The following is a 12,382-nucleotide window of genomic DNA, read 5'->3' as shown; positions in this document are numbered from 1 at the left end:
GTTTCATGTATCCCACAACAAACCTTAAAATAACAGAATGTAGTTTATGCATATGGAAGGTATAGACCTTTAACAGGCTTTTAAAATATTTAATTATTGTTTCCATTATTTCTACCACCATGGCTCAAGTTATATAGATTTAAGAGTATCAGATGATGTCTGGAAACTGAATCACCAGAAGTAAATGGTGGTTTCATATGCCTCCAGTGGCATGGAATCTAGTCATGAAGTTAACAGATTGCTGAAATTATATCCAGCTTCATATATCACATGATGAAAAACCATCTAATGACTACAAAGTGAAAGTGAAATGTGTATTCCAGCCAATCTTTTTTTTCCCTATCTCAACTTTTGGGAGCAAGATGGTAAATGAGCAACAGTAAGTTACATTGCTTGTATTACATATACATTTTATGAAAGTATTCTTCCCATTGCATTTATCTTCTGAATACAAAGAATAAATCCCTTTGAACATATTAGTAAAAACGTATGGGGTGAATTCCTGGCGCCATTGAAATCAATAGGAGCTTTGCCATTGACTTCAATTAGGCCAGGATTTCACCCATGAGTTTAAAGAACTCTCCTCTACAAAGAATTCTTTTCAGATTCAAGTTTTATCATTAAAGTGCATCCACACTGTGGTGAGTTGGGCCAAAGGAGTTTGAGGAATAAACATACACACTAGAGTCTAACATTAAACAAATGTCTAATGATGCTTCATATATATGAAACGGAAAACTTCCTGTACTTACCTTGAAGAAAAACCCTAGCCCAGACTTCTGATCACCTTCATTAATTATGTCTGTAGAGCTATCCTGGCTTTCAATTTCTCCTTCTTCATCCGGGGCTTTTAAGTCAGACAGGTCTACTTCTATGAGATTAACCTTGCTTCTCAGTGGTTCATCCACTGGGACGTTTTCTTTTCCTGAGCCATCGGAAGAATTTAATCCCTCTTTTAAGCTGCTATTCACATCTTTGCTCATTTCAGAGATAATATTTGCATCTTTGGAAGTAGAAAGAACACATGCCCGTTGATTACTCTCATCATGGCGTCTATAGCTATCAAAGAAAAACTTATCTTGAGAGCCACTTCCATGATCTGGACTATTTTCAAAACTAGTTTCTGTTGGTGTCCTGAATGGATTATTAGATGGAAATGGTCTTAAATGTGGTAAGGTTTCTACACTTTGTGTTGGGGTTTTAATACGTGTGGAGTTTTGATGTCTGTCTTTAGCAACTTTCAGTTCAACTGGTTTTCCAGAGCGAGGACCCCGCCCTTGACCAAGTCGAGGTGGTTTACGAAGATTGCTCATTCCAGTTGGAGAGAGGGGTTCAACAAAATGAATTGATGGTTTTACCTTTTGGTCCTGTGAGTTATTTCTTGTACTTGGTGATGGTACCGTTGGAGATTTCATAAGAAGTTCTTGCTGGTGAGAAATCTTTAATATTGCCTGCTGAAGTGTACTGATTGTTTCATTTAGTTTTTCAATGGAAAGATCACATTCATTGATATCTACCACTTCAGTCCCATTATCTTCTAGAAGAGCAGCAGAAATAATCTTGCTTTTTTCTATTTCATGCATAGCAGCAGATTCTTTTGGTTTGTGTAGCTCAACAAAAGCTATGTTTTCTTGCATTTTCACTTTTGTTACTTCTTGTGAATCATAAAGCATTTCTTCTCTCTCTTCCTCTCTTACCAGAAATTCCTCAGACTTTGAACTCAAAGAAACTTCATCTAAATCTTCACCACTGTTCCGAGAGTATTCTTTTGCTAAGTGTTCTGGTTTAAGCGGTTGTGGAACATCAACAGCTTTCCCTTTTTTAACAACATGCAAAAAAGCTGCCTTACCCAGCTTTAGTCGCTGCCTAGCAGACAAAGCCTCCATTTTTTTCTTTTGAGCTTCTATTGCTCTTCGCTTCTCCTCCAACTGCATGTGGAGCTGTACCAGTTCAGAAGCCAAAAGATTGACATTATCTTTATTTTGTCTGGTGGGGCTTTGCTCTCGCTTTTGTTTCCAAGTCGTTAATGGTGCTGGGCAGCTCTCTGACCCATCTGGTGTGGTCTTTTGGGAACTACTTGTACTGGACTTTGTTTCATAGCTATTAAGTCTTTGGAGCTTCCGTTCTGCAAAGTTAGTCATTCTGACACTCCCACTAGTCATGGACACACTGCTAACTTGAGAAATTGTACTCAGACATGGACTTGAACGTCCACTGGCATCATCCTTATCTTCGTGTTCCTTTACCTTCATATCCTCTTGTAACTTTGCTGATTCCTCTTCACCTATGTATTTAGTGACTACTGGATGGTCATCTACCACCACCAAATCTTGTTCAGCCACCTCTGCATCGAGATCTGAATCAGAATCTTGTCTCATCATAGTCCATGTGGTACTGGGAACATGTGGGTTAGTACTTTTCACATAGCTGACATTGACTTTGCTTGTTACATCTTCATCAACTTTGGCAGTATGAAGGAAGAATCCTCCAGTGGATTGCTCCTGAGATGAAGGATCTAAACTGCTACTAGCTAATGGACTAGGAGCTTCTAATCCTGCCTCGGAGAGTGTCAATGAATCTGCAGTACAGGGATCTGCAACTGCCGTGAAATCAGAACTAGAAATTGGAGTAAAAGTCCTATTGATATCATGATCACCATGACTGCTATTTGCTTTTTTACGGACCATAGGGAGGTGCCCCTCATTTAGCCTTTTTGTTATGAAGCCCCTTTGTTTCCCCTCGCCACACTCATCCTCTTTATTGATCATTTGTTTTTCCTTTGCTGGTTTTAGGACTGCAGGCATTAAAGGTTCTAAGTAAAAACTATCTGGTTTGCTTTCTATGGCCTCACTTTGTGTTTTTGAAGACCATGCGGTTGCAACTAGGCTAGGTGCCCTGGATGATACACTCTTCAGTTCGAGGTCACCCCGGTCTGGTATTTCATCAGATCTGATTATTGCAATAAGTTCTTCATCTTCATCCTCAATTTCAACATTGTTCAGTAAGCTTTTTCCATTCGTTTTAATTGATGAAGGATGAGACTGGTGTTTTGGAGTTAGATTGACAATATTTGAAGCTAGGCTGTCTTTACTGATTGATCTAGCCAGGCTAATGCTATCACCAGATCCAGGGTCCACATCGCTACTTGTGGCATGATGAAGAGCAAATGGTGTTGGCTGAGACAGAGGCCTAGAAGAGACAGAGCCATTAAAAATAATCTATTGATGCGAAAGTAAAAAATCTGCAGTGACAACAACATATACAAATCTGTGCTCTATTTTGAGAAGAGTGGCCTATATCAAGAGTGACTAGTGATACCAGGTGGCAATTTGAGATGCCTTGACCTTGAGAGGCTGGGCAGTGTTTGCCACTTTCTAAAAAAAAAAAAATCACACCCCTTTAAGGCATCTCAAATTGTCACTCAAAGATCGAGGCACCCAAATCACCTCTGAACATGTAGGCCAGTGTGTTTAAATAAAGTTAAATATCCTAAACATGCCTGGCTTCAAACAATTCAGACGACTGCAGTCAACTTGCCATATAATCTAACCCTCCCTTCTGAACAAAGAAAATTCTTACATCAAACAGAGTAATTACCTGGGTTTTTTCTCTGGCCATGCAAGAACTGAACCTCGTGGCTGCCCATCAACTCGTGTCAAAGAATTAGAACGATGTCGATGACCTATAATATTTTTTAAATGTTTACTGAAAGCTTTGGAAATGGTGTTTTTATATTATCATTTTAAAACATTAAATACAATAAACTACATCACCAAGAGATGGCAGCATAAAACAGGGAAACCTTAGTATACTAAAGCAGGAAAAAAGAAATAAAGGCAAATTCAATATTTAAAATAGATATGAAAAGTAAAAGCTAACCTCCAACAAATGTATGTGTTTTAGGATGCTGTAGACAATATAGGTATAAAGAAATCTTTAATGTCAAAGATCATAAAACAAGTAATTTAGCATTTGCTTTCATTCTAAATGCTAAACTTGAATATGATCCTTTCATAAAGCCAATTTTTAAAATAATCCTCAATACACAGACATGCAAAACACATTGGAACTTTGAGTAAATTTGTTCTTATTGACTATCTTATTTCCTAACCCTTTTGTCAAAGTTCTCCACACCTCTGATAAGCTGCTGCTTTCTTTTTGTGCCCAGAAACTCAAATTGTGTGTGTTCATTTCTTGTACATTTAATTCAGGAGCACACTCACTTTTAAAACAAATGATACTGATAATACTTTGCACTCTTACAATATCTTTCCTGAAGACATTAAAGGGATTTTTAAGATATCAAGAAATTTATATTGTCAGTATATTAAATTCTGAAGCAATCTTTAACCACAATCAGGGCCAGCTCCAGGCACCAGCGTTCCAAGCAGGTGCTTGGGGTAGCAATCTGCAAGGGGCGGCAGTCCATGTGGGGCCCCCGAATTGCCGCCGCGGAAACGCGCGTGTCGCCCTAACAGCACACGGACTGCCCCCGCCGTCCACGGCGGCAATTCGGCACGCTGCTTGGGGCAGCAAAAACAGTAGAGCCGGCCCTGACCACAATAGATACATAAGTGACTGCATATTGACTGACTGTGGCTTAATTCAATTTTAGATTGTTCACTTATGAACCACATATAGTAACAAATGCAACTCATCTCCTCACCTTTCCCCCGAATCTGCTTATAGGTGAGTAGTTTAAATCTTTAAAGTTCCTCTGATTTAGAATGTTTAAAGTTAAATCCACAGCCAAAATGGAGATTTCTACATTACCTAAATAATCAATATCATCATGTTTGAGAACTCATTCACAATGTAATAATGCTTACATTGACATCATATTTGTAAATATGCTATATTAGTTCCTCCAGGTAAACACTGCCCTTGGCTACTTGGCTCACTTACATTGTCATACAGATTTGAGATGGAAGGCTTACCGGAGCTATCCTCCCCTTGCAATGATTTCTGTTGCTTCTGTCTCAAAGGCAGTAATGGATGGGATGGGCTAAAGGCAGGGCTTCCTTTGCCACTAAGGAAAAAAACAAAGAACTTAATCACTATCATGAGAAATACTTTTCTAGAGAGATAGAAGAAAAGTTACATACTAGGAAAGTTACCTGATAGCCGATACCCTACCATTCTTGCCAAGCAAATATGTATCACTAAATAAAAGAACTGGTGAAAGTTATTCTAAGCAAATATGGAAAATTAAAATCAATATTTCAGTTACAGTATTATACATTTCAGTCTACTACTGGAAATCAAATTGACACATTTTACTTATTCACATGCAGTGATCTTAATACGTAACTTATTTAACAGTACACTGGAGACAAAAACATGTATAACTAATAGAAAAAGAGGACCGAGGGAAGGTTGAGAAATTTTATATTCTTAACACACCTCTTCAAAAGTAACTTAGAGTTAAGATTTTAGTTTAATCTTATGATTAAATCTGAAAGAGAATAGAATATTAGAAAAGAAACCCAGAGAGTTTTAACCCAAATCAGTTAGAGATTTTACATATCCAGAATAGACTATTAAACTGGAGCAACCATCTGAAATATGATCTGTGCCAAAGTTAAATATATTGTCATGAATGTGTGAAAATAATATATATGTAGTCACGAAAGCTACAGGGTTACAAGGCAAAACCAAAATGCCATGCTGTAGCAGATTTTTGTGGTTGTTACATCAAAAGACAAAATCAACTAACAGACTGGCTCCTAAAGTGCTACCATCCACAGCTCTGCTACCTCAACTTCTTAATGGATAGTTCTCTCTAAAATAATAAATAATAATAATAATTTGAACTTTCCATACCATTTACTGGGTTTTAAGTTAACTAACAACTCAGGGGAAAGACCTGCTTGTCATTGTGGACAGTTCAACGAATCCCTTTGCTTTACATGCAGCTGTTGTGAAAAAAGTTAAAATATTAGGCTGCATAAGGATTACAATGGAAAGTAATACTGAAAATAATATGCCATTGGTATGCCCCCACCTTTCATATTCCCTGGAAAGAGATATAGTAGTAATAAACAAGGTTCAGAGACAGTAATAAAAATTATTAGAAGAAAAGGAAGTGTCCATACAAAGATAAACTGAAAAGATTGGGACCATTTAGTTTAGGGGAAACAAACAAAGGGGGGTCATAATGTATAAAATAAAGAAGATAAACTGGGGTGATCCTATTTACCCCCTTTCATAACATATGAAAAGAGAAGATGTTGATGAATTTGAAAGGCTGCAACTTTAAAACTGAAAAGGAAAAACTTACGCAACAATTAATCTGTGGGATTCATTGCCACAAGATATTATTGAGGCCAAAACCTTAATAGAATTCATAAAAGGATTGGACATTTATATGAATACTCAGAACATCCATGGCTGTATTAGAGACGATTATTAAAAACAAAGGTTTGAAGGCATATAAACATCCTTGCTTCAGGGCACAAGCCAACTTCTGAGAAGATTAGGAAGGAATGTCCCCTGTGGGCAGGTTATTGCAAACTGCCCAGTTCAGGGTTCTTGCACCTTTTTTTCTGGAAGCTTGTATGGTCATTGAGAAGCATGATAATGTGCTAAATGAATCAATGGTCTGATCCAGTAAGGCAATTTTTACACCCCTATTTGTGTCCTGATCAACATCATGTGACGAGATGGTAGTCCTTGATTTGGTCTAGCTAATAGCTTCATAGGCTTTAGCATAGGTAAGTTCCTTCTCTCAGTCCACTCTCCTCCATACTGAATAATGTTACTACCTCTCATAAGAGCAGTCCACCAGAAGGCATATTTCCATCCTATACGAAGAATAGGAATCATGAGGCTGGACCACCACTAGAAGAAGAACAGCTAGGTATGCTACCATTTTTGAGGGGAAAAGGCTTCTCTACCCCAGAATTGCCAGTAACCATTAGAAGACTTCCAGTTCTTATCAGCATGGAAAGCAACATCAGAACTGAGATCCAAACTAGTCTGTTTTTCCCCTCAAACATTTCTCTTGCTTACTGTTCTCTTTTTCTTCTTCTGTCCATACAGTGGACTAATTTCAGTTTGGGTTTTTGTTTTGCTTGTTTCCTGTACGGTCATTCATAAGAAATTATCAGTAATACTGCCATTCCAGAATAGCTTTCATTTTTAAAAATTGCCTAACAGAGAATTAGTCCAGCTTCTAATACAGTGATATTGCAATCATGATTAGAGTTTTTCACTCATGCTATGAAGATCACATATACCACTGTCAAATATTTCCTTAATCTTGAGAATTGTGCACGTTTTACAGACAGGGTGCAAAGACCTTAAACTCACATATATAACAAAACCAGATAATTTAGCAGTAATAGAAATTCCTAGATTACCCAACTGGAAATAGAAGCAAGACGATGAATCTAGAGACAGAAAGACAGACTTACAGATAGTCAGATTCTTCAGGGTGCAGGTAATACCTGTTGCAAGCTTCTGGGGGTAGCTGAATTGAAGGCTGCAGGTCTGCTGGACTTGTACTAGCCGGACTAGCCATGAAACTTCGTTTAGTTGCATTGGAAATAGGAACAGGTGGACGACTGCTCTTCTGCTGCAACACTGTTTTAGCTGCACATATTTGTGTAAGTGTTAGCACTACTTCAAATTACAACAACAAAACTAGAAAGTAGTGCAAAAAATCATGTAGCCTCACTGCAGAAGCTCAGAATTAAAACATCGAGAAACTTTAAATTTCACTTTAGCTTTTGCAACATTTATGATTCAGAATAGTTAAAATACAGAATAATCAAATATAGAACAGATATGAAAACTGACACTGATGAGGAATCATGAAACTCAGATTAGTTAGAGCAAACTGGAATAGTGGCTTTTTAATTAAAAATATCTGTCTGTGGATGAATTACCTAACTCATTGTACATGAGACACATGCAAAGTTGAACCCAGGTCTTCAGAGGCAATAGTACCATACACCGTTACCTCCTTTAATTTTCCTTTATGCTCTGAGTCTCAAAGAAGGTTACAAAATCTAAATTTTAGACTAATGCAACAAAGTTTGAGAATGAGAATATTGGTATCAATTTCAATAGTTTCAGCAAAAAGATTATTCTATTAAGTTTTAAGCATATAAATAAAAAACTTCACCATAATTTTCATTTCCTTACACATTTTTCATCTCATTTTCACTGCAAGTTAGCTCAAGTGAGGCCTGCCACACTGGGAAACATTCAAGCTATAGAGTGATCTGATTAGCAGTTGATGAACTGTGCTAACTCAAAGAGCCCAAAGCTGCATCCCCACTGCATTAGTAGCTTGACCATCACCAGCACTCAATCTTCAACCAATACCATCTGATGAGCCAGCTAGTTCAAGTTTAAAGCACCACTTAATTCAAGCTATAGATTTTTGTGTGGACATGAGTCGGATTGTGAGCAACACTTGATTATACCTGAAGTTAATACTTCAGTGAAGACACACCCACATGAGTATTAATTTAAACAAGTTATGAGATTCAGAAGCAGCATTTTATAATGTGATGTGATTCTAAAGCACTTCAGGTAATGGTACAACAAAATAAAAAACCAAGGTAGAGCTCCACTACTTGCACCCGACCTTAATTACTGTATGTGGAAGTTACTAATGACAAACTTTATAAATTTATTTTAAAACAGCACTTTTGAGGACAAGGTTTTGTGCTAAAAAGATGTCTTACAAAAGAAGAATTGTAGTGACATTCAATAAAGATGGGACTCAAGTCAGCACTGTATCTAAGTCTGCCATTGATAGGAAGATGACTGAGAATTTTAAATTAAATACCTTTCATTTACATAGTATATTTCATCCCAAAATGCTTTAAAACTCACCTACGTATACCAGGGTGTCAAACTCATTCGGAATGGATCGAATTCCATGTTTTAATTACAATCCATGGGCTGGTATACGCCATGCTATGCCCAGCAGAATGCTCTCTCTCTCAAAGGGAGAATATGGCTTTTATGTAGTAAAAGAACTTAAATTATTTGTTCAGTGCCCTACTGCTGCATTGACTCATTCAGAAACTAGGCTTTGTTGTTGTTGTTTTAGGCCCACTGTTATTCCTACCTTTGTTTCCCTACTCTCTTTTGTGTTTCTTACCCCCTGCCCTGTCTTTGAGTCTCCTCTGTTCTCTTCTCTGCATATCCTTCCCTGCAGCAACTCCCAGTTCCCAATCCCCATAAACTGCAATCCCACCACCTCCTTCCCCATTCCTTCTGAAGAAGTTACCAAAGAAGTTACCAAGAATAATATGGTTATGTTGGCAATTAAATGTCACCACTGGGCTTTATAGCTGACACTTCAATCTGATTACTAGAGGATGGGGAGTTCAATTCTGAGACACTGTTACAGGCTGTCTTCAGATTCAGTTCGCCATGACTACATCAGTTACATTCTGTTCACATCTGGAATACTCTCTGCAGCCAACTACTAAGAACTTATTTTTGTTTTAAAACGAAAGCTGAGATTCTGCACAAATCTCAATATGTCTTGTGGGCTGGATCTTGCCCAAGGGGTCATGTTTTTGACACTCCTCATATACAGAATAATTCCACCTCTTTCTGAAATGTAGCCATTTCCAAGATGAAGAGTAGCACTTATTCAAGAGTACACATGAACATTGCACAACAGATTAAGAAACAGATGTGAATACTGTACCCAACAAACTGCAGGGGGAATGAAAGCACAGTCCCTATCACGGTGAGTTATACCACATAGCAGTGGATTAAATAATACACCGAGCATGGAAGGCAAAGATGTGTTACATCAAGGTCTTCTGTTAGAACCCAATATAAAAAGACAATTGTTATTGTAGCACTTTAAAATAGTTTAATAATTGTAAGTATTTTGAATTACTACACTTGTTTTTAAAGGGCTGAATCATCTGAACATTCAAACAAGATTTTAACAGGTGTTTAATGGAAAAGATTCCAATGCTGCAGAAGAAATGACCTAAAGCAAGCACTCTGGCCTCATTTCTGCAGGCATAAACAGATGGTGTAAGTAGTCACAACTTACTCCATTGAAGTGAAGATTACATGACAGAGACCTAACAGATGAATTCAGAAGTTCAGATTAGTTTGGTAAAGAAGTGAGGCTTTAGGTCTTCAGTTACAGAGGATCCATGACATGATGAATGAAAGAAATTTTTTTTTTTTTTCCAAATGGCAAAGGTAAAATCAAGAGGACAGAAATAAATCCTCAACTGCAGTTTGCCAAACTGCATTAGGATTTTGTTGCACCATTTAAAATTTGAAGTTTTTACTACAGTTTAACTCCCTCCAAAGTTTCAAAAGGAGTTAAGTGAGCCATTAGCACTTCTACAACAAAAGCAAGCAAAAAACCCCAAAAGCTGGAGAAAGTTATATGTAAACTCATAAGAAGTGATCTAGTGATCAATTTATCTTCATTGTATCTGATTTGATGGTGCTCCTATGAAGTTTTAACATTTTTCCTCATTGTTAATAATTAACATCCTTCTCCTTTCATAGACTGGAAGTTGCTAGAGAACAATTTAAAAGAATGTGAAACATGACAGCAGATGATACAATTACATATCTTTCAATCCACAGCTGGATCTCAAGGCAATTTTTTTTTTAAACAAACATATTCAAGGAACTTCAAAGAACAAAATATTTTGGTGGCAATCAATCAATGGAGAGAACAATACAGTAAAAAGCATTAATTAATTTATATTTGTTTAAACAAATAAAATACAGATTTAATATTTACCGAAAAGTCAAAATATCTCACCATCTTTTATTTCTTGAATGTCCCTGGGCTGTACAAAGTCTGGCTTGACATTCTCAAACCACCAGAATAGTTCCGCAATGAAAACCATAACATTAGGCTTTAAAAAAAAATAAAAATAAAAAAAAGTTTAGGCTAGTGGCTTACCTACATTTTGCTTAAAAATGTGTTTTCCATTACGTCTTACCTTCAGAACTAAAGGAGCATATAGCATGTCCTCCAATGTAAGGTAAAAACATTTGTTTAGATATTCATTTGAGAATTCTCTCAGAAGCTGAATATTATAGAGGCTGTCTGCAATTGAGGTTACCTCCTTCAAACAGATATCTGGTGGGGGAAGAAAAAGTCAAGGATTATTGAAACTATCCTGGTGAACTGAATATTGGGTTCCCAGTCTATTTCATAGCTACTGTAAACAATACATGCAGGAAAAAAATGAACCCTCAGCTTCAGAGCAGGGATATAGGAGACTCCAATTCAGTTTCCAGAATGGAAAGTTGAGGAATCCTTGGTGATGCATCTAAACTGGCCCTAAATTGAAATCAACCATCATAATGAAGGAAGTCACATATACATGAAAGGAGAAAGGAACATACATAGGCATAACAAATGGTTTTGTATTCAATTTGGAACACCCATCCAAACAAGGGCTTGTAAACCTCAGTGACAGGCATGGTAAAATAACGTAACATAAGCAGACACAACCATGCCAAACTGAATAAAAAGCTGTTCTGAAGCAGCAAACTTTATTGCAAAGAAAAAAATATTGCTTCCATTATAAAGCTACATAACACCTGATATTGTACTAAAGCAGTAGAATATTTAAAAACTATATATTTGAGTGTCAGATTAGTGCATCGCCATCAAGTCAGATTTTACAAATTGTGAGCTAAGTAACTGTGTATACTTTGACAATTATTAAACAAAATAGCTACATCACATCATCTTTACCTTATTTTTCTTTCCAGAACTTATTTAGAGTTTAAAGAAATGGAATACGTTCTACTGTCTGGCTTTTAAATCTTGTTTTTAAATATTTGGTATTTATATGCCACTATCTATTAAGATATTACTCTTTACTTTGAACAAACTGATCAAAAAGGAATAAAATTGAGATAACTCCAGGAATTGGAGTATTCAAATGGAAGAATCAATTGAACATATGGCATTTTAAGCCATTCTGCACATATGTAAATAACTCCACAAAGTGCAAGGTAATGGAGACTCATTCTGAGTGAAAATTTAATAAAGGAGAGCAGAAAATTTAATAAAGGAGTTAAACTTAGAAATAAGTATAATTCAATGAAGAAAATGAATCATACAGGAAAACAATACCTGGAAAATAAATCTCAGGGTAGATATGCAAGTTTAGGGTTTGTATATTCTGAAACATTTCCAAAAAATTATATTTTTAAGTCTGATTAAATTTTCTCCACATATACAAATTAAATGTTATCAAATTATGTATGAATGGCAAAAATATTTAAGATAAATGGACAGTTGTATACTTATTCCTTTTCCTGAGACTAAGTTTGAAGCCAAATTACTAAAATAATTCCTTTTAACAAAAACAAACAAACATTCTCAGATGTTCCTAGATCTGTAAAACAAAAT

At 36.4% G+C, this 12,382-nt stretch overlaps 1 protein-coding gene across 4 annotated transcripts in view; it reads right to left on the bottom strand.

Annotated features, from left to right (window-relative positions):
• Positions 1–12,382, bottom strand: part of CAMSAP1 (calmodulin regulated spectrin associated protein 1) — a 44,076-nt gene that overhangs the window by 8,064 nt on the left and 23,630 nt on the right. For 2 of the 4 annotated variants that reach the window (XM_024106287.3, XM_065572198.1), the window contains 6 exons: positions 10,956–11,095; positions 10,772–10,868; positions 7,416–7,593; positions 4,938–5,029; positions 3,598–3,682; positions 753–3,189 (listed from right to left, as the gene is read on the bottom strand). In XM_024106287.3, coding sequence (XP_023962055.2) covers positions 753–3,189; positions 3,598–3,682; positions 4,938–5,029; positions 7,416–7,593; positions 10,772–10,868; positions 10,956–11,095 — 3,029 coding nt within the window. The remainder of the gene's footprint in view (positions 1–752; positions 3,190–3,597; positions 3,683–4,937; positions 5,030–7,415; positions 7,594–10,771; positions 10,869–10,955; positions 11,096–12,382) is intronic. The other 2 variants (XM_065572201.1, XM_065572200.1) reach the window with 1 other exon arrangement.

Source organism: Chrysemys picta, chromosome 18 (assembly GCF_011386835.1).
Source record: "Chrysemys picta bellii isolate R12L10 chromosome 18, ASM1138683v2, whole genome shotgun sequence".
Lineage (NCBI taxonomy): Eukaryota > Metazoa > Chordata > Testudines > Emydidae > Chrysemys > Chrysemys picta.
The sequence above is the reverse complement of the archived record's forward strand: the minus strand, read 5'-3'. Positions and strand labels throughout refer to the sequence as shown.